Source organism: Salvelinus sp. IW2-2015, linkage group LG35 (assembly GCF_002910315.2).
Source record: "Salvelinus sp. IW2-2015 linkage group LG35, ASM291031v2, whole genome shotgun sequence".
Taxonomy (NCBI): Eukaryota; Metazoa; Chordata; class Actinopteri; order Salmoniformes; family Salmonidae; genus Salvelinus; species Salvelinus sp. IW2-2015.
The window spans coordinates 14,655,648-14,680,857 of record NC_036874.1 but is presented as its reverse complement, the minus strand read 5'-3'; the positions used below and the strand labels follow the sequence as shown (position 1 = coordinate 14,680,857).

Below are 25,210 nucleotides of genomic sequence, written 5' to 3'. Positions count from 1 at the left end.
TTTTGCCAAGATGGATTATGGTAGCCTCAGCTGTCTTTGAATGACCCTCTTTTCTTCCTCTTTTTATGATTACGCCTCTCTTGATTTATGTTGAGCTTTTATGGGTATTAAGAATGTTTACAGTCGGGTTTTAGGCGGATTCACCCTGGGTTTTACGGCTAGAGCTTCAGCACCACAGTTCTCTCCATGTCTGCCTCTGAGGCACTGAGTGGAACAACTCTCTGACACTTCAGCTCATGGTTGTTGGACCATGTTGCATTGTTTGGTTTTCAAGCAGTTTTATAAACACTTTTCTGACCTCATGCACCCACAAATACAGAGCTTACTCTCAGCCTCAGTGTCTGCCCTCAGAGCGGGGTGAATCTCAGTGCAAGGCCTTACCACTGGTTTTAATATAATGCCTTTTCCCTCAGAAGAGCTTTTAGKGGATACCAGCCTTTGCCCCCCTACACCCCCACCTCACAAAAACACCCAAGCAGTCAGGAGAGGTCAGAATTTTATTGAGCTTGGCGTTTGGTAAATAAAGCTTGGCTTCGGCATGGCAATAGATGTCCAGAGGAAAGGCTACAGGCTTATCAGATGTGTCTTGTTAGAATTGTTATGTCTTTTCAATTGCACAATAAATACATATTTCTGATGAGCAAAGTGTGTTTTACCGTACTGTAAAAGGCAAGATAGCAATGACCTATGAATCATGTGTCAATTATCACTGAAGAGGTTTATCCTTGGTGAACAGTGTTCCCCCTGAATTTTGAAGTGATTTTTCAAGTTTATTTTCCTGGTTATTTAAAATGTACTAGAACGCCCTCTATAGAGACTGAGACACAAAGTGAGATTGACACGGCATGGAACCTTCAGTTGGTTTAACCCACAGACTATGTTACCAAGTGCTGTTGGCTGGCAGGTAGATAATCATGTTGTTGATGTGTATGATTTAGTGTTATTCATCTTCCAACTTTGCCGTGGGCAACAAGCTTTACATGTTAGGACCGAAGCTGTTCATAGATTAGAAATGAGAAATTGACATATCTGCATTGAATTTACAGAACATATTTTCATCACATCATCTCTGTATGTTCTGTGCCGGTCTTTCCTGGTTCGACAACACCTCATCCAGAGGAGAATTATGGCTGCTCACGCTCTAGTACATGACCTCTAGCAGCAGGGTCAAAAACTGTCCCAACATACTGTCCGAAAATATCTTACCTCTAGTTAACTATTGCACAGTGTGATTATTACTTTTTTTAATCATTATTAAAGTGTTAAGATTCTGGCTGTGTGACAGCTACTTTGGCTGCATCCCCATGCGAGGTCACCATGACTCAGCCATGGCGTAATTGATTTGCGGGGAGAACATTTTTAAAGCTTTTACCATCCCAACTTATCTCTGGGAGACAGGGATGGCAGATTGATTGCAGTGGGAGTGTGTATATATTTAGATGCTGATACCACGTAGGCCTGTAAATCAACCGTGATGACCGCCATTTTGGCACCAAATGGCCCCTAGAAACAGGATGTGCATATTGACACGCTTTTTGAGCAATCATTTAAATTACTGGCTGCAGCAGAGCAGAGTCTCCGAGTTCTAGCCTTTTTGGAAGATGAGCGAATAGGGATATGAAGATATGAAGTATGATCATGGGATTATATGTGGATGAGAGCCAAATGCAGATGGGGTGCTTTGAGACAGAGTTTTGTGGCTTAGTACAATTCTTAGATTGTTATATTCAGCTTCATGGGCGGATGGTTAATAAACCAAAAGACGTTCGGCTCTGTATAGAAGTGTTGGGAACAGACTTAACGCATTTGTGCGCATTTCCCTTTTTGGCCGGCACGCTCGTGTAATTGGCGAGATCCCGATGGCTGAGTCACTTTTCGTTGACCCCAGGGGGGCCCCTGCTGTGTGATGTCATGGCATGATGTGGAATCGATCATCGCAGGATGTCAGTCCGAAACACTCGGGCTTCTCCAACTAAAATCTGTTTAGGATCTCCGGCGAGCAGTTTCAAGTAAACAGTGAGAAAACTGTTCAAACAAAGATGTTTGGCATGGCCCCTGGTTAGATTAGCTGCAACATGAACTACTGCCAGGTTTATGGCTATGTGGTGCAAAAATAGACAAGGGCCATGTCCTCACTGATATTGCCAGTGTTTAATGTAGTGTTTGTCTCCAACAGATAAATACTTATTCACTTTGTGGTAACTGGACCTTATATGCTGGTTTTTAATGACGGTTCTCTTTCTCCCTCTCTTTCTCTCTTTCCCCATATATTTCCACAGTTAGCACTGAGGGGCCACCATCTTGCTCAAATGGCTGTGAGCGATGTTCCGAATACAATGGCTGTATGAAATGTAAGCCCAAACTCTTCATTCTCCTGGAGCGCAACGACATCCGCCAGATAGGCGTGTGCCTCGCCTCGTGCCCACAGGGATACTTCGGCATGCGGACTCCCGATACCAACAGATGCATCCGTGAGTTTGGATTCTTGGACTTCATTGTTCGTTTTTTAAATGCATTGTGTCATAAATAGGGTTTTTCGTGACTATGATGTGAACTGACCAGGAAAGCCCCAGTAAGAAGGTTTCCTATATTTGTATTGACATTTTTCAGTGTTGGACAAAAGAAACCACATCCAGTGATGTTCAAGATATTCCCCAGTACAACATTCATATCATCACAATGTGTCACCATAATGGTAAACACACAATGGGCACTAATGTTGTCCAGTGGTAAGTGAGGTGTAATTTCCACTTTGAACTGCTGTGCCATGTGTGGAAGGAGCTGTCTTCACCACATGACCGCAGCCACAGCAATGACATGCAACACAACAACACACTCATAAAGACCAGCAAATAGTATTTGTCAAGCTGGAGATGGGCCTTGAACTGAGACATGGCCGGAACATTATTGTTCTGTTGCAGTAATATTTAGACAGTTTAAAGCTAGACTCAGCGGTATGACACAGATACAGAAAGTAAACAGCGAAGTGGGTCAGTTTCCACGACAACTAAGAGCGTTGAATCGTGAGGCTCAACCTCCGCTGTTTTGGTGCCCTGGCTACCACGCTGTGAACAGCGCGAAGAGAAACCGTGCACATGCGCAGATACTGTGTGTGACTGTGTGAGAGCGAAGTCCTGCATCTCGCTTGTCTCAATATCTGTGCTGCTGCATGTGGTAACGTCATTTTGCTGAGTCTACCTTTAAAGACCAACTGAATCAAAAAAGGACCTTCTATTGTCAAAATTGACTACAACGTGTAATCATAAAGTCAGTCTGAGAACTAAAACATGAAAATATTTCAATTTACATTGTGTAATTTATTAATGATCCCTAACTAGCCCATGACATAGGCTATCCAGTCAAACCATTTTTTCAACGGTCGCACACCTGAAGCTAATTGGCCAAAGAAGTTGACTAGCACTAGCTAGCCTTGCCTAATTCCAGACACAATACCTGGTTAGACTTTTTCAAGTTATCTAGAAGAGTGAGTGACTGTAACTGTGTACTGTTTTGGCAGAGTAAGTGTACTAACGCTTCCCACATGTGAATACACATCCACATTATACCACACCCATAAGACAACTCTCATTTGGCTTCAGTCATGGCAGCTGCATTTCTTAATGAGCAAGCAAAAAAAATGAGAACCAATAATTAGGTCCAGCCCTCCTTTAAGGGGTGTGGGGTGAAGTAGGGTGGAATAGGGTTGGTATACATGTGTAGATGTGTAATGTTTACAAAACTCCTCCATGTTGGTTCTGGTGGCACAAACACCTTTTTTCTGAACCGGGGGTGCCAAGATCCCGGCTCGTGGTCTGTTTTCTCTTACTTGTGGGTGGAAAACAGGAATGGAAGAAACTCAAAAACAAAAACATTTCTGATGCACTGCTGTTTGTCTGTTTTTTCAAGGATGTCTATGTTTTTTTTTTGATTTGTCTCGCGAGCCAGGGGTTCATGCCAGTTCACAGTCCATATTCGTTGAGTTTTACCATTTATGTATCAAAACATCCATGTATATTTTCTGGACACAACAGAGTTATTCATTTTGCAAGTTCTCTTGTGAATCATACAACTAAACTTGCCTCTCCAATGGTAAATTAGATCAACTTCTTATTTTTGAGGGAAGTACGTATGATGATAGGCAATTAGAGCGCAAGGCAGCTTGTAGTCATTATATTTTGTTACAGGAAGAACACGCAGGCTGTTTGGTGTATGCGAGTTGTTGTTTTGTTAGATAGGTTGTTGCAACATCATTTAACACCAGATGTCTGTAWTGTTTAGTTTTTTCTATGACAAACAAACTTCCTAAAAGCTGAACTCATGATGCAATACAAATATGGAACTGAAATGGTTCAGGGGTATTTCCCTTTAGTTTTTCTCCGTCAGTCATAAGGTACGTGTCTTTGAAAACAGAATCATGTCACCAAACTGAAGAAATCTGACTGAAAATGGGAGGGAATACCTGCACAAATAAGAAACACTCCTTTTAGTTTTCTGTTGCAAAACATWAAAAAAAAAAAACAATTACCAAGATTTACTAGTAGTCTTGAAACAAACAGTAGTGTTTTGTGGTTCTCCAGTCAAACGTTTGGACACACCTACTCATTCCAGGGTTTTCCTTTATTTTTACTATTTTCTACATTGTAGAATAATAGTGAAGACATCAAAACTATGAAATAACACATGTGAAATTATGTAGTAACCAAAAAAGGGTTAAACAATTCAGATCGTATTTTCTATTTGAGATTCTTCAAATTAGCCACCCTTTGCCTTGATAACAGCATTGCACACTCTTGGCATTCTCTTAACAAGCTTCATGAGGTAGTCACCTGGAATGCATTTCAATTAACAGGTGTGCCTTGTTAAAAGTTATTTTGTGGAATTTCTTTCCTTCTTAATGCATTTYAGCCAATCAGTTGTGTTGTGACAAGGTAGGGCTGGTATACAGAAGATAGCCCTGTTTGGTAAAAGACCAAGTCCATAAGCTCAAATAAGCAAAGAGAAATGACAGTCCATCATTACTTTAAGACATGAACGTCAGTCAATCCAGAACATTTCCAGAACTTTTAAAGTTTCTTCAAGTACAGTCGCAAAAACCATCAAGCCCTATGATGAAACTGGCTCTCATGAGGACAGCCACAGGAAAGGAAGATCCAGAGTTACCTCTGCTGCAGAGGATACGTTCATTAGAGTTACCAGCCTCAGAAATTGCAGCCCAAGTAAATGCTTCACAGAGTTCAAGTAACAGACACATCTCAACATCAACTGTTCAGAGGAGACTGTGTGAATCAGGCCTTCATGGTCGAATTGCTGCAAAGAAACCACTGGTAATGGACACCAATAAMAAGAAGAGACTTGCTTGGGCCAAGAAACACGAGCAATGGACATTAGACCGGTGGAAATATTTCCTTTGTTCTGGAGTCCAAATTGGAGATTTTTGGTTCCAACCGCCGTGTCTTTGTGAGACGATGTGTGGGTGAACGGATGATCTCCGCATGTGTATTTCCCACCGTAAAGCATGAAGGAGGAGGTGTTATGGTGTGGGGGTGCTTTGCTGGTGACACTGTCTGTGATTTATTTAGAATTCAAGGCACACTTAACCAGCATGGCTACCACAGCATTCTGCAGCGATACGCAATTCCATCTGCTTTGCGCTTAGTGGGACTATCATTTGTGTTTCAACAGGACAATGACCCAACACTTCTCCAGGCTGTGTAAGGGCTATATGACCAAGAAGGAGAGTGATGGAGTACTGCATCAGATGACCTGGCCTCCACAATCACCTGACCTCAACCCAATTGAGATGGTTTGGGATGAGTTGGACCACAGAGTGAAGGAAAAGCAGATGATAAGTGCTCAGCATGTGTGGGAAGTCCTTCAAGACTGTTGGAAAAGCATTCCAGGTGAAGCTGGTTGAGAGAATGCCAAGAGTGTGCAAAGCTGTCATCAAGACAAAGGTTGGCTACTCTGAAGAATCTCAAATATAAAATAGAATTTGATTTGTTTAACACTTTTTTGGTTACTATATGATTCCATATGTGTTATTTCATAGTATTGATGTCTTCACTAGTATTCTACAATGTAGAAAATAGTAAAAATAAAGAAAAACCCTGGAAAGAGGAGGTGTGTCCAAACTTTTGACTGGTACTGTACATACTGAGGCATAAGAAGCACGTATTGCTTTCTTTTAAACAGTGTTTCCCTCCTCTTTAACCCTGGTATTTTATAGCCCTTACATTGAGAGGAAGGTGAGATAGCATACAGATTTACACAGCTCCTCCTGGACGAGTTATAACTGTCCAGATGCCTTCGCAGCAGAGAAGCTTACTGTCAATCAGCAGAAGAAGTTTCAGGTTGGAATAAGGAGGGCTAGTATGTGTGATACTCCTCATACCAGCAACATGGACCGATATAGGGGCCTGTTCAATGAAACAAGAGTTATTACCCCACATAGCGATGTTTACACGTGTAGCTACCTGAAATCACAAAACAAGATACATAATGAGGATCTACCTGAACATATTGGCCTCAGTGTAACTTTGTAATATAGTGCAACATTGAGCGTACTGTGCTTCAAGATATTTATTTGAAATAGCCTGACAAACTTTGTACATGTACAATATGTGAACATAAACACAGGGGCATAACCTCAGAGCATGTCTGTCTGCTAGGTACTCAGGAAGAAGGTTTTGGAAAATAGTCCAATTTGGATAAAAACAACAAAAGTTCTGGCTCACTCTAATCCCCACATTTTTGTTAATGTTTTACTGTCACTTGAAATTAACTTAACCTTAGCCGTTATTGTTTCAATGTTGTCCACTGCATCCTGAAAGGCCGCTGAGCATGCTGGTTAGTCTCCTCAACCTCCTCCTCAAGCCTCTCCGTGGCTAACCTGCTGTTATTATCCAGTCAGCCGCTTCAATTTCGGACATATCGAAATCCCCAAGATGTCTTGTTAGCCACATGTATTTTACATTAGGGCTACATTTGTCAAAGTATTTGCTCCAAACATCAGTAACGTCAAATTTAGCTGTCAAGAGCTTAAAGTAATAATTGAGGTTAGGGCATTAAAATCCCAACGAGGATTCTTCCCTTTGGCTTGTTTTGAACTCCTGGCAAGACTCCAGCCGACTAGACATTCTTTATTTTTGTTGTTTATGGAAAGATGTCTAGTGTTTTGTGACTGGATATTCACAGATATTCCAACCCAGAGATGTAAGGATTACATCTGTGACCTTCGCTTAGCGTGCCTCTGTTTCTACACTGGTTTTGGCAGAGAAAATGTTATTAATTCAGAATAAGATYATGATGGTAATGAAAAGGGGGGGCTAGGAGAAGGGTTGGGATGAGAAAGGGGGGCTCTTGGTAGTCCTCTAAGGTGTCTGTTTTTCATTCTCCCGCGCCCATAATTACCCTCAATTTAAAGTAGTTGTTTGTTTGACTGGAGAAGCTGTGTTTTTAACGAGGCAAAGGTGCGTGGAAATCCGCTGACGTGCTCTCTACTCTTGGCCCGTACCCGGCCACCCGCTTTCCAAAAAATATAGCCGTGGTATGCATATGCTTTTAAGACATGGGTGTTATTCATGCAAAATCCCCCCGAAGAGTCTCTCCCCATTGTTTTATCACTAATAAATCTCTCATAGGAAATACAAATCAGGCTACATTCTTGTCCTCCCCGAGGAGAAGAGGATCCTTTAGTGCAGTAGAAAGGGTTCACATTTTTTAAACATACTTTGCTGTTTTTGTATTGTAATACTGTATTATTCCGTATTAACGCGGAAGCTTGAAGCCAGAACAATGAACAGTGTTGTGTTATGCTGCCAGTTAATGCAAAGTGTACGTGTGTACTATGTTAACACAATGAATATGAACTAAACTAAGTGTGATTTGATTTTCTCATTCTCTCCTCTCTTTGACTCATGTTTTTTTCTCCCCTTTTCCTTTCAGAATGTAAAATAGAGAATTGTGAGGAGTGTTTCAATCGAAATTTTTGCACAAAATGTAAGGAGGGCTTATATTCACACAGAGGGCGATGTTACCCCAGCTGCCCTGAAGGCCTCAGCACCACCAACGGGACCATGGAGTGCGTAGGTGAGTGACCTCTCACCTCTGACCTCTCTTCCTTTCACCCCCTGCCACAGCTTCACTCACAGCTGACTCTGAACTGGATTATGAACAATGAGTTTAAGGGCATATAACCTTTTGACACATTAACTTTTGAATAAGATAATATTACTGTAAGTCCCACACTACCCATACATTGAGTATTAAGCATATGTTAATATGAGTATGATGAGTTTTTTTGTGGTGAGAGCCTGTCACAAAGTCTTGAATGTTTCTCAGGTGTGGGCTGCATATTTGATCCCATAACATACCCCGTTCACCCTAACCCATCACACATGGTATACTAAATACCCTTCAGGTATCAGCAGCCAAGTATGTTCTGCCTGTCGGATGAATATTGCCTGCCATATGAGAGTTCAGTTCAAGACTTCAGTGACGCGGAGAAGCTGTGTTCTGTTGATCTCTCTTCCTCCTCTGTTCCTTTTTTCTTCCTTCTCTTTCTGCTGTTTCTCAATCACCAGCGAGCCAGCTGAACTTCGGAGGGAGGCCTGCAGGATAATTGTATTGATTTCTTTTGAAATTATTTCTGTCACAAGTAAGCAAATAGAGCACTAATGGCATTACTCTGCCAGTCTAGTGCTAGCTGGCTGCTCCAGGCCACTTGACTCCTCAGAGAGGAGCTCTCAACCCCCAGGTTGACATTCTGGCATTGCCCCTGCTCCCTTACCTTACAAAAAGTGCTCATTCCAGCCACTCTTGTTATATATTCTCTAATTTCCCTGTTATTGTTTTTGGCAGTATCAAGTTTGCTTGCTTCACCCCCTCCCACCCCCCAACCTTTAACAAAAAAGTCCAAATATTTTCCCAGAAAAAGTTTGACATTTTCCCCACAATGGAAACCAGCTCTTGACAGATAGAGTCGTGACTTAAGCTCAACAGCATGTCACTAGCGGTAAAACAGTTGAGGTCTCTAGATAAACTGGACAGACTTGGTAACATAGAGGCTTTGCGCTTGACAAGGCCAAATGAGCGATGTCTGATTTGGGCTGGATAAGTTCCTCTGCATTGCTTTCTCACTGTGAACATGTAAGACCTGTTGAAATCTAAAGCTTAATTGGTTTCAATTTGGGCTTGTTGCATGTGTGTTCTATGTGTGTGCATCTAGAACTGTATTTAACTTCTGTCCTCTTTTCTATCCCATCTGTAGAATGTGAACTGGGCGAATGGAGCCCATGGGGTCCCTGTATGAAGAAGAACAAGACGTGTGGCTTTAAGAAAGGCACACAGACCAGAGTGCAAGAGCTTCTTCAGGCCCCCAGCCCTGACACGGTCTCTGCGTCCTCCCCCCGGCCCTGTGCTCCACAGACTGAGAGACAGAAGTGCACAGTGCAGAAGGCACCATGTGGAAAAGGAGGTGAGGACTAGCACATACCTACATTAGGAGAGTGGCAATGAGAGGAAATAGAGTGAAACCGATAATGAATATATGGATGGATAAAAGACAGGAATGAGACAGTAGATGAAAGATGACGAAACAACAGTTCAACAAAACTACAGAGTCAATAATATTGTGACCTTTTCCGATGAAGTCATAAACTCCCTGCACTAAATTWAAAAAATTCTCGTCAATATTATAAATGTCCAAGGCAATACACAACACCAAAAGCGTTTGTTCAGTAAGGACACGGAGTCTCTGACTGGGAACCATGTAAACAAACATTCCAAAAGAGCCAAACAGGCAAGACAGATGGGAGAGTGCCATGCAGTGCACTGCAGTGTTGGATGACGATAAGAGCTGGAGTTGGACTGTTTGTTTTGAAGCTCTGCGAGGCGTTAGTTTTACACGGCTCTGACATGTTTGCTCTAGCTCTTATCATTCGTCTGCCGTCTTGTTTCAGAGCTGGCTAATGTTGCTAAGCTAGCAATCTGCCCGGTAACACTCAATTTGATAACAGCTTAATCATGCTGTAATTAGTACTACTCCGTTGTTGTTCATTGGCCCATAACACATTTCTAGTAGTAGTTGGTATTGTAAGATGGAGTTTATTCAAGTAGTTGAGAAACCAAAAGGCCTCTCCTTTGGTCAGTAAGTGTTTTTATTTTATTATTTTTGTATTTTACCCCCCTTTTTCTCCCCAATTTCGCTCTTGTCTCATCGCTGCAACTACTCAATGGGCTCGGGAGACCCGAAGTGGTCATGCGTCCTCCGAAACATGACCCGCTTAACCGCGCTCCTAAACACCCGCCAGCTTAGCTCGGAAGCTAGCCTCACCAATGTGTCGGAGGAAACACCATTCAACTGGCAACGGGGGTCAGCCTGCAGGCACCCGGCCCGCCACAAGGAGTCACTAGAGCGTGATGAGCCAAGTAAAGCTCCCCTGGCCAAACCCTTCCCCAAACCGGACGACGCTGGGCTAATTGTTTGCCGTCCTGTGGGACTCCAGCCACAGCTGGTTGTGGCACAGCCAGGGAAGGAACCTGGGTCTGTAGTGACGCCTCTAGCTCTGCAATGCAGTGCCTTAGACCGCTGTGCCACTTGGGAGGCCCGGTCAGTAAGTTTTAATGAACTCTGCCTTATAAAATAAAACGGACCAGTCAAACTTTATTGACCAGCATGGCTGGGATGCTTAGCTTTGTGATCGACCCAATAAAAAGGTAGAGAAAGGTTTGGAGTCGATTTGTTAATGTTCATTTGAAGTGAAAGGAGTTGTTTTGTATGGCTGACAACAGTGGGCCCATATCTCCTACTTTTCCCACTGTAATTCCTGGTTTTAATCCATGTGAATCTTTTATTTGGCAGCTAATTAATGTACATGTTGAATCAAAGTTGGAAGCTTCCATTTCTTTACAAGGACTTAGTGTGTAGTAAACAAGCAATATTCCCAAACTTTATGAGRGGGTGGTACGCTTATTGGATTTCAGGGCTGCTACTATTTTGAGTAACAGCTTTCAACGAACGTCAGTTTACCAATTGTAAAGAATCAATGAAGAATCATGTCAGTTATGCAATATGTAACAGATGGAATATGTAAAAATGCACACAGAAACAGGATTATACAACATTAGATGAAGAAATACTTAGAGGAAGGATATATATGAGCTCTTGCTTGTAATTCTTCAGGGAGGAGTGCTTCACACTGGACAGGACCAGGACACCACCGTTTGATAAATGAGAGGCAAATTTACACTGCATGACGCCTGCATCCTGGAAAGAATTTCCACCACGGATTGAGAAGAATAATTAACGGTGAAATATTATAAACTGCCCCATAAATGTGTAGTGCCGAATGCCAAATTTCTAAACTTAGCGAGCGGTGTTGTGAAAGGAGGGAAAATGAGGGAACGGGATGCCGTGTTGGAACGACACGTGTAGTGTAGTGTGTCAGGACTCAGCAGCCACCCGTATCTTGAAGGAGATTGAGACGTATGATGTGACTCCAGTTGTGAAATGTTGACAGTTTGACTTTGAGAGATGATAGCCATTAGCGTCAACTTATTTTCCTTATTCTGGTGTCAGAATACACTGTTGTGAAAATGAGTAAGGATCTCCTGTCAAGGCACATAACAAATACATAACAAATACATGTGAATTAACTCYTAGGCGATGGTTATCGTGACCTTGTCTAAGCCCTTTTTCATGTGCTTAAAAAAACTTGCCATGTGCTAAATTAGCGAGGCCGCGAATCCATCTGCAAGACTTGGCCGACGGGGCCGCTGTAAAAAAACACAGGGGGCAGTGCTTGTATAACACAAGTGATTTACTGGTCTGCAGATCTCACGCTTTGTGTCGATTTGGCCAAGCTCTCCCTTTTTCTTCCTGTAGCTTTTTACAAATGCATGAAAACAGAATTTCTAAATGCGTGATTGCCTTTGTCAGGCCACAGTTGTTTAGCTTGGATGGAGTGGAGCTGCAATCATGGCTGTCATAAATTGATGGAGTCCCCCTCGGTCCATTAGCGGGCTTGTCAGGGGACTAATTAAGTCCTTACACAGTGAGAGAATCAGCCCAGGTCCTGCTGTGCACACTCAACAAATGGCCCTTACTGTAACTCCCCAGGTTCACTGACTAAAGCACATTACTCTAAAGAGAAACAAATGTCTTCCAAATTCAAATGGTCTCCATTTTGTTTTCATTAGTGGGAGAAATTAATCCCCCAGAAATTGTTTATTTACTCAAGGCAGGCAACACATGCATACTTTACAAAGCTAGTAATCAAGTCTTGTCAACACTCCCCTAAGAAATGTGACACAGCCCCCAATGTCAGGAGCCAACTGGCCAATAGGGGCCTACAGTGACAGATGCTTTAATGACTTTGGCCCCTCGTGTCTCAAGAAAAGTTACATCAACTACTTCTAGTTAGTGGACTACTGTATTGGGTCTGCCTCTGCCTGTTTTCTACCAAACAAAGGGAAAGATACTGCACACCTGTGCTCCTGCCAGGTCCTCGTTAAATAAATGATAGGAATGCTTATTGAAACTCATTTAGTTTCAGGGGTCTCTTTATTCAAAATATGCGCCATTAAATACGTAAATGTTTGCAGGTTTACTGCCAAATAGGTATTTTCATTGGTTTATACTGAGATACATGTCTATGGAGCAAATGTGAGTAATAACAAGGCTTTTTGTCTTCGCGTACTTTCAAATACACTCAAATAACAAAGAAATTACTTAGAAAACAAGCTAAAAGGAGCACGTGGTGCAGAATGGAGTAAATAGGCGTAGGCCTATTACAACAGTTATATAATTAAGCAATAAGACACGAGGAGGTGTTGTATATGGCCAATATACCACGGCTAAGGGCTGTTCTTAGGCACTACGCATCGCTGAGTGCCCGGACACAACCCTTAGCCGTGGTATATTGGCCATATATCACAAKCCCCCGAGGTGCCTTATTGCCATTTTAAACTGGCTACCAACGTAATTAGATCAGTAAAAATAACTGTTTTGTCATACCCGTGGTATACGTTCTGATATACTATGGCTGTCAGCCAATCAGCATTCAGGGCTTGACMCATTGCGTTGTGCATAAGCCATGGTACAGTATATTTGCCATGTACCACACACCCTTGTGCCTTATTGCTTAATTATAAACTGGGTGGTTCAATCCCTAATTGATGATTGGCTGACAGTCATGGTATATCAGACCATTTTACTGCTAAAATTACGTTGATAACCAGTTTATAATAGCAATAAGGGTTTGTGGTATATCGCCAATATACCACGGCAAAGGGCTGTAATCAGGGCAATCCGCGTTACGTTGTGCATAAGAACTGCCCTTAGCCGTGTAATATTGGCTGTATAACACACCCCCTCCGGGCCTTATTGCTTAAATATTATATTATTAAAGCAAACGAACAAGAATGCTCCATGAGCCTCCTGTTGTCAAACAGTTAGCCTTAGCGAATGCTCTCCAGCCCCCTTAGTGAGTGTTTTGAGTCTCTGTTTCTAGGGAACATGGAGACTCAACACAGTTCATAGCAAACATTCCTCAGCCTAACTTCCCAGTTTCCTCTCATCGTGGGAGCACTCATCAGRCCAGTATAAACAACCACTGTCTGACACCTGACACAAACATCCATTCCCATTTATGTGCGTGAAAGGTTGTTCACACCCGCGCCTGTGTGACCACACGAGCAAGCCACACACGCACGCACACACACACAGACACACACGCACACACGCTGTCATTAGAGCTCCGACGTGTTAACCTCATTGTGGCTTAGCGGTGTAGTGGCGTAGCGCAATTTACATCAACAATGTCAAGAGGATGTCAATGAGTGCTCGTATGTTGAACAATCTATAGCTGTATGTACAGGACATGAAGGACTCTTGCACTCCACTTCAACAGTGTTGATTTACTTTCATTCCTCTGTTTTATCCTTTCCTGAACGGTTTTTCCATCCCGAGATCCTGGAAAGCTACTCTTAATGGATGTTTGTATTTAGGGAGCAATTATGCACTTAAACTGTGTGACAGGTGGAAGTCCAGACAACAGCCTACAMCGACTGAGAGGAAGAGGAGGGGAAGAGGAGGYTGTGGGGGGAGGTAGAGTGGAGAGGGAAGGCAGACATTGAGAAAGGAGCTCACCTCGACCGGRTCCCAACTGTTTACATGAACTATTATGTTCCATCAGCCGTTGTCTCTGCGAGTGTTAAGACGTGTCCGGCTCAGAGTCGCGGCCACACTCCTCACAAAMGCTTGATTACTGTTTTCCGGCCTGTCGTTATGGCACTGCTGTGTGTTTCCTGTCAGCCCAATGCAGCACTGTGTTGCATCATGGTGGRATTTATGAAAGGCTCTGGATCCTGAGCTGCATGTCTGGGGCTTAGCGGCAATTAGCCAGTATTAAAAGAGCCTGTTAGGAAGCTAGAAACCGGGGTATCCACACAATGCCACTGAGGAACATGTTGTGAATATGGGGTAATGGGCTAATTACAAGGTCTACCAAGCTCATTCTGACTCTACTGTACTTAAAACACACACCAAAGCCATCAAACCCTGTTRATAAAAGCTAAGCCCAACTACCCTGTTATTTTGGTGTCGTAGTCGTGTAATAATGCATTTCAATCTGTTATTTTCCTCTCTCTATCCAGATGGGAATAAGAATAAGGGCGAGCGACGAGACCCGCAGAGGAGGCAAGACAAAGAAAACGTCCGTGGCCATGGCCACGAGGGCAAAGAGGGTGGCAAAGAGGGTGGCAAGAAGGGGGGCAAAGAGGGAGGAAAAGAAGGAAGCAGAGAGGGTGGCAAAGAGGGAGGGAAAGGAGGCAGAGAGGGTGGCAAGGGAGGCGGCAGGAGGAAAAAGGGCCAAAACCAGGCCACCACCACACCCAGCCTTACCCCTAGCACTGTAGCCTAGGCCTTACTCACGCTGGGACTTGGTGGGGACAAGGAGGGACAAAAACTAGGCAACACCCACCTGCATTGGCCATTTTTAAGAGACAGACAGTGGACAGAGGTGACAATATCAAACTGATGAAGAAAAGGATTAATGCTGCTATGCATTCTAGAAGATGCTGTAAGAGAACTGGAGGATTGCTGCAATAAATGAGGAACAGGACTTGGACTTATCAGACTTGGAGGGAAGAGGGGGAATGTGCACTGTGGAGGGTTCCACTGTAAGCCTTGCAGTAGGGTCAACATGTTTCATTTCACCGCTTCCAAGTTTATCTTAGAGTTGGCAGATGGAGATCCCAGTGGCTGAACAGTGGAAGACACTGAATATGAATATGAGCATTTCAAGATGGAGGCTTCACAATTATCAAGGATCTCTTCAATCCATTAGAATCCCTGATGTGCTTTTCAAAATCTATTTTTCATTGTTGACTTGACTCATGTTTTGTGAACGGTAGCAAGTAGATATTTCTAAGGAGATGTTGTTGTAAGTGATATAAAGAAAATGAACAGTATTAAGATTCTTTATTTTAATTATATTTTATGATGAAACAAAAGAAAGGCACTGGAACAAATGTGTGGTTTTGAAGGAAAACATATTTTAATAAATTTTTTGGTTTGAAGGGAATCCGCTCCAAAACAAACCAGCAACAATATAGAGAAAGTTTAGACGGCTTTAGTTCAAATCCTGATCTGGTGTTAGACAAAGGTTACCCACTTAATAGCTTAGTTCTTAATTTCAAGTAGAATAATGTTTTGGTATCTTCAGCATAAAACGTTTAGATTTGAAAACTGGGTGTGTTGTGTATGTGTGTTGTGAGTGTATATGTGTGTGTGTCTGTGTGTGCATTCGTGCCTGTCTGTATGTTTACAAAATTTCAACAAAATATTTTTGTGAAGTAGTGGTCACACAAGTCTATGTATATTTGTGTGGGTGTGGGTATATTGTATGTGTTTCTGCACGTAATTTGATATAGATGATGAGAGAGACCATTGTAAAGGCACAGTTATATATCAACGCATCAATATTTCCATAATCATATGGCTCTGGTTACATGTAAACCATCTACAGCTGCTCAGTAATCAAGTATGTTTCCAACAGGGTTCGACATATCTGTGTTCTGTACTATATACAGCTCTGTCAGTGGAAAGAATCATTGCATTATACAACTACTTGTCAGCCTGATACGACAGAGCAACTAAAGTTTTTGTACCATTTGACACTAATCTTTGAGCAATCATTGTCACGTTTTGTTTAGCTTTCCCTGGGTCTATTTGCTTTACACAAAAAAATYTTAGCTTCATGAGAAGGTATACGTTAAATACGCGTTCGTATTGTGGATAGTGGTACTGAAAATGTCGACATCAGTATATCATTGATATATCTTATTACTTCTGTGAAAGCTTGAATAAAATGCAGATGCAGTAAACAAGGCAGACACACTAGCATGATCATTGTATATTTTACAGTAGTCAGTCTCTTCCTGTGTAATCAAATATTATTGTAGTCTTTCCATTTCCATGTTTCCATTCCCTTTTTGTTCTCCCGTGGTCTCTCAGTGGTTTTTACACAGTAGTTGGCCTGTATATGCCATAGATATACAGTACGGTAGCCTACATTTATACCAATGATCTGTATTTGTGTACTAATAATTGACACACATATTAAGACTGCCTTTCACAGGCTCTTTAAATGTATAATGACAGCACCTGAGGAACTCAACATTCACGGCATATGTTTGTCATTGCTGTAGGAAGTGCACAAATCTCATGTGATGTCTCCATAAAAACTGAACCACAATGCACAAGCCCAAATTAAAATGACATAAATCTGACAACATTGCGCAGTCCCCTCAGTCAATCTCTCCGACCGCTCTATGATGTCTCCATTATGTCTCCATTATAATGTTGATCTCATTCAGTATCACAATAAGAGTAGAGCAACGGCAGGGATGGGCAACTGGCAGCCCACGGCCTGAGGATCAATTTCCCAGAATGTTTTACGGGAAATCAAGTCGAGTCTCAATTTACTGTTGAGAGTTAGAATAGTAAAATACACAAGGTGCAATTCCAAAATGTGGTTGTGCATCAGCATTTTTTCTCTTATGTCAGTCACTGACAGTCACTCAATTAGTCTATGTCAGCTAAAATGTTTTAGATTTGTAAGTTACTCTAGACAGCTATCTAAACTTGTAATAATCATGGTGGAATTACCGATCGGGGGCCCCCACTGATTTTCTTAGTCACTTTCACTCAGATATATTAAAGACTGCAAACATTTCTCGCCGCCCCATGGCAAAATGAGTAGAATTGCATGAAATTGGTTGTAAAATTGCTAAATCTTTTCCGCATTATGGCTACATTTGTAGCATTGCAGCAAACTTGCTTAAAAACTGCAACATTTTCTCTACGGCCCAGGCAAAATGTGTAGAATTGCAGGAAAAAAAGTTCTGCTGTCAAGAGGGAGACCCCTAACAAAATTTCACTTTGGGCCCCCAAAAGGCTAGGGCCAGCTCTGACTGCATGTGTGGATATGGATGTGGGTATGCAGCCCCTCATGATGATTTCAGATATTTTTTGTGGCCCCCACCCCCATCAAAGTTGCCCAAAACTGATATAAAGTATAATCATGCTGGGCTGTGTTGGTGGTACATTCAGTGCTGGGCCGTTAACATGGGCTGTATAAAATGGCTGTGAATGGCCAAATGGATACAATACTGTATTTCTTCCATTGAAGCATGGGAAAACTGCTTGAAATGTGGGGCAGGTTGGGGAATTTCGGTTAATCCAGGTGATGGCGGTTTGGAGCAACAGTATGGGAAGTCAGCTTCCGCGCTGCATGCCGCTGGGAGCGACGGGAGGCCATCTTGGGAGGTGGAACGGGAATGGCCCAGCTGGCGAAAGTGGGGCGGCAGTCTCCGAGCGCTGGGCCAAATGCTGGCGCCTGGGCAGGGGCTGTAAAAGCAGGGACAGAAATAAAAACTAATGATGTGTCATAGCCAGGGGGATGGGTCTACTCTGGTCTAATCTACCAGGACTTCGCCCTGTGCAACAAAAACAGCCGTTTCTCATTACAAGAGGGGAGGGCAGGGGAACGGTAGAGTTTAGACTGTAAATTACACTTTCATCCCTCTTCCTGACCATAAATTCTCAACTCCGGCTCCATGGGACTGAGCTCTCTATCACATTCAAGCTCCAACTCTCTTTTTTCCTTCTCCCTCCCTCCGTCCTTTCCAGGGAGAGAAATTGATGGTAAGTCTCAAGAGCATATAGGTGCCCTCGCTTTTCCAGGATCATAAACACTTGATCTCATTACTTTTGCTTAGCTTTTATGACACAGTCTCTATGTGTGTGAAACCTCATCGCCACGTCTGTGCTTGCTCACTTTCCCTTGTTTGTACTGTACCTGTCACCCCTATTAGGCCCTGCTTGCCAAACCAATCCCCTGCAAATAATAGAGATGGGAATCCTTCCTGTTGTCATTTTCATCATTCACTGAAAAAATAGGCCCCGGAGCCATGGTTAGTTCCCATAGACTGAAGCAAGAGACRGGGGGCTTTTCTGAGCCACTGCCGCCCCCATCCCCCTGTCAGTGGGGGTGATTGGGGGGTTGGGGCCACATGAGGCCACTGCACTGCTAGAGTCACAGGCTCAGTCACAGCAGKAACTCCAACAGCGGTGCACTACATTAGGGTTTACACTGTTWTTACSAATTACCCATTGKTGTCCTCCATTCYAAGCCTCTCCCKAAATCCAGTGGAGCTCGCGGCTTCCATCCAGCTCTCCTAAGATGAACCCACTGAGACTTCCCCCCAGAGACTACACTGATCCATGGTTTCCATCTCTGGAGCACAGCAGTCTCTCTCTCTCATGGCTACAGATCTGAGAGGTAGACCAGTAGGGGCCAGTGGGAACATTCAAAGGGAGGCCTCGATTACTAGTGTGTGGGAAATGTGGGAAATGTGTGGGAAATGTGTCAAGCCAGAAAGTGACTGACAGGCCACACTTTTGATCTTGAGATGGCCATCCATTGATAGGGAATCCACGCTATTGGAGCTGAGAGACAGTATCACAGAGAGAGCATAATGTCTGTGATCATTAAAGGCCATCAATGCCAATGCCTTAGCCCTACTCACAGCGCGTACTCTCATTGATTGAAGAAACTGACTGACAACATTACATAGTACACATATGTATCTGACGACAATTACAATTGAGACTGTAAGGCCAGTTGGCCTGTATTGTTGATGAGTCACTTATGCTAAGGGTTGAAGACTGAAAACCCCAAAGTCTTGAATACATCCTCGTTGCTTTATGTACTATACTGCCCCCCTTTGGGGTAAACCAATATTGCATCAATATTGATACAGTAACTACAGTAACTACAGGTAACTGCTAAAATAAAGGAAACACCAACATAAAGTGTCTTAATAGGGCCTTGAGCCATCATGGGCCAGAACAGCTTCAGTGCACCTTGGCATAGGTTCTACAAGTGTCTGGAACTATATTGGAGGGATGCGACACCATTCTTCCATATGAAATTCCATAATTTGATGTTTTGGTGATGGTGGTGGAAAACGCTGCTTCAGAATCTCCCATAAATGTTCAATTTGCTTGAGATCTGACAACTGAGACACACACACACACTTTAAACCCTCTATGCCCCTTTGAGAGCCCCCTTTCAAAGTAATTGAGATCTCTTCTTCTACCCATGGTAGCCAAAAATAATGGCCAACTCCGCATTTTTATACATTAAACTATAGATGGTGGGCCAAAGCCTTAAAACGTGAAGTTGATCGTTCCCCATCGAGGGAGTAGCTGATTTTTTTGTATATGACAGTAAAACATTCTTACTATAAAATGTGTTGGCACCATCAATTCTTGCACATTTAAATAAAAAGTGCATTTCAACACACGGCTGTTCAGGCAAATTTGCCGAACTACTAAACTTCAAACCAATCAAACTCCCGTACATACCCCTCGTGGGTATGATGAAGGCAGCCTATGGCCTGCTTCTATGTGCGATGTAAACACAGCCTCATGAAAACACCCAGCTGCAGTCTGATGAAGAGGAACAGATACAGCTGGCTAGATCCCAGCCTGAAATTAGATAAATATCTGTTTTCGAGTCCACTATAAATGTGCATCATGCAATACGAATTGTCTTGATCACATGAAGAGGTAACTCCATTGGCCATTTACCCAATTTATTGAAAGCTAGCCAATGTCACAGACTAGCCTAGCCAGCTACTGTAAATATCAGTTTGTGTTTCGTTAGCTACCTCTGTCAGTTAATTCAATTGTTGAATCATGTTTTGGCATGATTATATGTCTCATTTAAAGTAACTAGCTGCAGGCTTAAAGAAACATTCAATCATATACTTTACATGGAAACCCAATAAAGGCATGCAGATAGAAGGATGTGTGTGTGTCATGTGTGCAAGAATGAAGGTTTAAAAACAACAGCTGCAAATGCCTATTAGCCAATACATAGCCCACACATAAAACATAATACAATATTTTTCTAAAAACAGTTGTATAATGTGCTCTGCAATAAGATAACTAATCTGGTTTAGAAATCAAACTCTGGTTATCAAATAACAGCTGCCCAATACCATGGTGGACATGCATAATGTTGGATGCATTGGAAAATAAGGTATGGAGAATGATAGAGCCTGTAGGATTATATAAACAGCAGTTGGGAAATAAATGTTTGAGCTTCAAATACTAAATGTTCAGTGYGTGTGAGTATATTTAGGTGGTTTAAATGATTCACCTTCCTACAAACCTTCTAAAAGTTAGGTGCCAAAATCTCGCCAATGCATTCATTATTCTACAAACTATGACAGTGTGAGACATTTTTGTCCAGAATGTACGTTTAATGCATGTACTGTACATACGAATAAAAAACACCATCACAAATAGTTTCACCATTTATTGAGTACAGAGACAAATAGCAAAGGTGTTTCAGGCAATATTTGGAGTATCTACAGTACATTACATTTGTCATTTAGCAGACGCTCTTATCCAGAGCGACTTACAGAAGAAACTAGGGWTGAAGAACTAGCGTTAAGTGCKTTGCTCAAGGACACGTCAACAGGTTTTTTTTAACTAGTCGGCTCGGGATTCAAACAAGCAAACTTTAAGTTACTGGCCCAAAGCTCTTCAAAAAAAGATAAAGACAACAGATAAATGCATTTGTGGTCTCAATGTCCAAATAGAACGGCAGGGCTAGTTCAAACTGCAGGACTTGGTGAATAGATCATGGGAGACAATGCTCAAACAAGCACATGTATCTGTAGTGGGTGTTCTTCAACTATAAAATGCACTAGACTGTAAGACAAAATCCAGAAAAGACAACAGGCAAATGCGTACAATATGCGGTCCCAATGTCTAAATTATGATGGCAGGGCCAATTCAAACTGCAGTAGGAAGGTTCTCCTCACAGGTGAGTGAATCAGTCCATGCTTGGTGAATTGAGTATCACAGTATGAGTCATAATACTCATGAAACCTAGTGGTAAAATCTGGAAATTGTTCCAATCGTTTTCCACCATTCATTTTTCCGTAGGGGATTTTAGAACTACTTCATATAAGGTCTGTGTTTTGTGTAGGCTTACCCTGGCGTGACATTTTGATAATTGCACGAATCTCTCTCGGACAAGGTAACTTTCATCAATATTTGCCTGTAATTATCCCCTAAAAATGAAATGCTAATTCGCCTCCAATGTGGCTATAATACAGAACTACACATCCTGTCACAAGCTTTGACGTCGTCACTCAAAGCGCAGGGTGGGAAAAAACACATTTCTCCATGCAAACTCTCGACAAGTAGAAYGTAACCTAGCTGGCACGTGTAGAGAGGAGTAGGCAGTTGCAGGTTTAGAACTACTGAGTTTATTAAAGCACTATATATATAAAGGCGGGACGAAGCCCAAAGTGCAAAATAATAAAGAACTCAGGAAATAGTAGGAGATTCTCTCTCATGGCTACAGATCTGGGAGGTAGACCAGTAGGGGCCAGTGGGAACATTCAAAGGGAGGCCTCGATTACTCCGACCACGTACACAGCACCTAGAGTACAATAAATAACCGACAAATCCAGATGACAGAGGGAGTATATATACAGTGATAGAGTGGGGATTGGAACCAGGTGTGTGTAATGATGACGAGGTAGTCCGGGGTTAATGAGGGAAGGGTGTTTGCCAGTATCAGGTTTGGCAGCAGCTACATAGAAGGCCGACGACGCCGAACGCCAGGGATGGACTGTTTTGCCCTGTTCATCAAAAGTGTTGGAAAAACTTGGCAATAATCAACTGACTGGCTTTCTTGGTGTCTATAGTATTCAATGGTATGCAATCTGGTTTACCCTCAGGTTATGGATGTCACTGCAACCTTAAAGGTCCTAAATAATGCCACCATTGCCCTTGATTCTAAGCAATGTTGTGCTGCTCTTTTTATTGACTTGGCCAAAGCTTTTGATACGGTAGACCATTTCATTCTTGTGGCCCTGCTAAGGAGTATTGGTGTCTCTGAGGGACCTTTGGCCTGGTTTGCTAACTACCTCTCTCAAAGACTGCAGTGTATAACGTGAGAACATCTGCCGTCTCAGCCGCTGCCTGTCACCAAGGGAGTACCCCAAGGCTCGATCCTAGGTTCCACGCTTTTCTCAATTTACATCAACAACATAGCTCAGGCAGTAGGAAGCTCTCTCATCAATTTATATGCAGATGATAAAGTTATACTCAGCTGGCCCCTCCCGGATTTTGTGTTAAATGCTCTGCAACAAAGCTTTCTTCGTGTCCAACAAGCTTTCTCTGCCATTAACCTTGTTCTGAACACCTCCAAAGCAAAGGTCATGTGGTTTGGTAAGAAGAACGCCCCTCTCCCCACTGGTGTGATTACTACCGCTGAGGGTTTAGAGCTTGAGGTGGTCATGATATCATAAATAGGACTGGTGGAGTTGTCACACATGTAACTAACAAAAATATATGGAAATGTCTGCTCTACTCAAAATTACAACCAACTAATTGCAGCATTACCTCACAAATGGAAAAGGAATGTGAAAGGGGGAGAAAGTAAGGAACTTGTCTGTCGGCCCTGCGTTAAAGACCAACATTGGCTAAAGAAAATTATGATAAAAAAGTATAACAGTTTCATTGAAGGACCAAAAAATGGACACTTGTGTCATATAGATTGCAAAATAGTTGAGAGGGAAGAGATTTTCAATGTACCGATTCCATGGCACGTGGTTTATGAACTGATACAGAAAACAAAGCCGGATTCAAAACAGAGTTTTTCAAATTAAATTATTATACAAAATTCTTGCAACCAATATAACACTATATGTGGGATACAACCATCCCAGCGCTACAGATTTTGCTGCAAAGAGACAATCATTAGATCATTTGTTTTGGTACAGTCTATATATGTAACTGGTCGCAGGTTCAGGAATGGCTGAAGAATTGCAACATTTACCTGGAGCCTACTCTGCAAATAGCACTGCTGGGTGACTTAATAATACTCTTATTTTTAATTTAAAATATGTAAAATCTATGAGAAATTAAAGGTTCAGAACTTTTGTGAAACATCACAGCACAGTTGAAAATATATATGTCAAAAAGAAATCAGAACTGGATGGTGTTCAGAGATAGATGGGAGGGGTTGAAGGGAGCTGAATGATGGGACTAAAAACAAACAAAAAATATATTGTGTCCGTAAAATCTATATGGTATGTTTAAGCTGGAAGTAGAAGCCTAAAAGTCCATTAGTTTACTCCAATCATGGGAGGGATGGTAGGGTTAAGGGAAAATAAAGAAAAACTATATATATATATATATATACTGTATATATATATATATAGTACCAGTTAAAAGTTTGGACAGACCTACTGATTCAAGGGTTTTTCTTTATTTGTATTATTGCACATTGTTTCTAGAATACATGGGGACATTCTCTCAATTTTTTTTCTCAAACTATGAAATAGCACATATGGAATAATTTTAGTAAGCAAAAAAGTGTTAAACAAATCAAAATACATGTTCTATTTTAGATTATTCAAGTAGCCACCCTTTGTCTTGATGACAGCTTTTGCACACTCTTGGCGATTCTCCAACAGGCTTCACCTGGAATGGCTTTCCAACCAGCTCTTGAAGGACTTCCCCACATATGTTGAGCACTTGTTGAAGCTTTTCCTTCACTCTCGCGTCCAACTCATCCCAAACCATCTCAATTGGGTTAGGTCGGGTGATTGTGGAAGTCAGGCATCTGACTGCAGCCTCCATTATCTCCCTTCTTGGTCAAATAGCCCTTACACAGCCTGGAGGTGTTGTTGGGTCATTTTTCCTGTTGAAAAACCAAATGATAGTCCCACTAAGCGCAAACCAGATGGATGGTGTATTACTACAGAATGCTGTGGTAGCCATGCTAGGTTAAGCTGTGCCTTGGAATTCTAAATAAATCACAGACAGTGTCACCAGAAAAGTACAACATACCATCACACCTCCTCCACCATGCTTCATGGTGGTAACCACACATGCGGAGATCATCCGTTCACCTACTCTGCGTCTCACAAAGACWKGGCGGTTGTAACCAAAAATCTCACATTTGGACTCATCAGACCAAAGGACAGATTTCCACCGTTCTAATGTCCATTTCTCGTGTTTCTTGGCCCAAACAAGTCTCTTCTTCTCATTGGTATCCTTTAGTAGAGGTTTCTTTGCAGCAATTCGACCATGAAGGCCTGATTCACACAGTCTCCTCTGAACAGATGATGTTGAGATGTGTCTGTTACTTGAACTCTGTAAAGCCTTTATTTGGGCTGCAATTTCTGAGGCTGGTAACTCTAATGAACTTATCGTCTGCAGCAGAGGTAACTCTGGGTCTTCCTTTCCTGTGGCGGTCCTCATCATAGCGCTTGATGGTTTTTGCGACTACACGTGAAGAAACTTTCAAAGTTCTTGAAATGTTCTGTATTGAATGACCTTCATGTCTTAAAGTAATGATGGACTGTCATTTCTCTTTGCTTATTTAAGCTGTTCTTGCCATAATATGGACCTGGTCTTTTACCAAATAGGGCTATCTTCTGTATACCACTCCTACCTTGTCACAACACAACTAAAACACATTAAGAAGGAAAGTAATTCCACAAATTAACTTTTAACAAGGCACACTTGTTAATTGACATGCATTTCAGGTGACTACCTCATGAAGCTAGTTGAGAGAATGCCAAGAGTGTGCAAAGCTGTCATCAAGGC

General features: G+C 42.2%; 1 protein-coding gene across 1 annotated transcript in view; it reads left to right on the top strand.

Moving 5' to 3' along the window:
• The window catches only part of rspo1 (R-spondin 1), a 31,196-nt gene extending 14,794 nt beyond the window's left edge, over nt 1–16,402 (top strand). The window contains exons 3-6 of the mRNA XM_023980692.3: nt 2,280–2,471; nt 7,945–8,088; nt 9,269–9,475; nt 14,656–16,402. Of these exons, the coding sequence (XP_023836460.1) occupies nt 2,280–2,471; nt 7,945–8,088; nt 9,269–9,475; nt 14,656–14,921 (809 nt within the window). The 3' untranslated portion in view covers nt 14,922–16,402. The remainder of the gene's footprint in view (nt 1–2,279; nt 2,472–7,944; nt 8,089–9,268; nt 9,476–14,655) is intronic.
• Nucleotides 16,403–25,210: the final 8,808 nt, after the last annotated feature.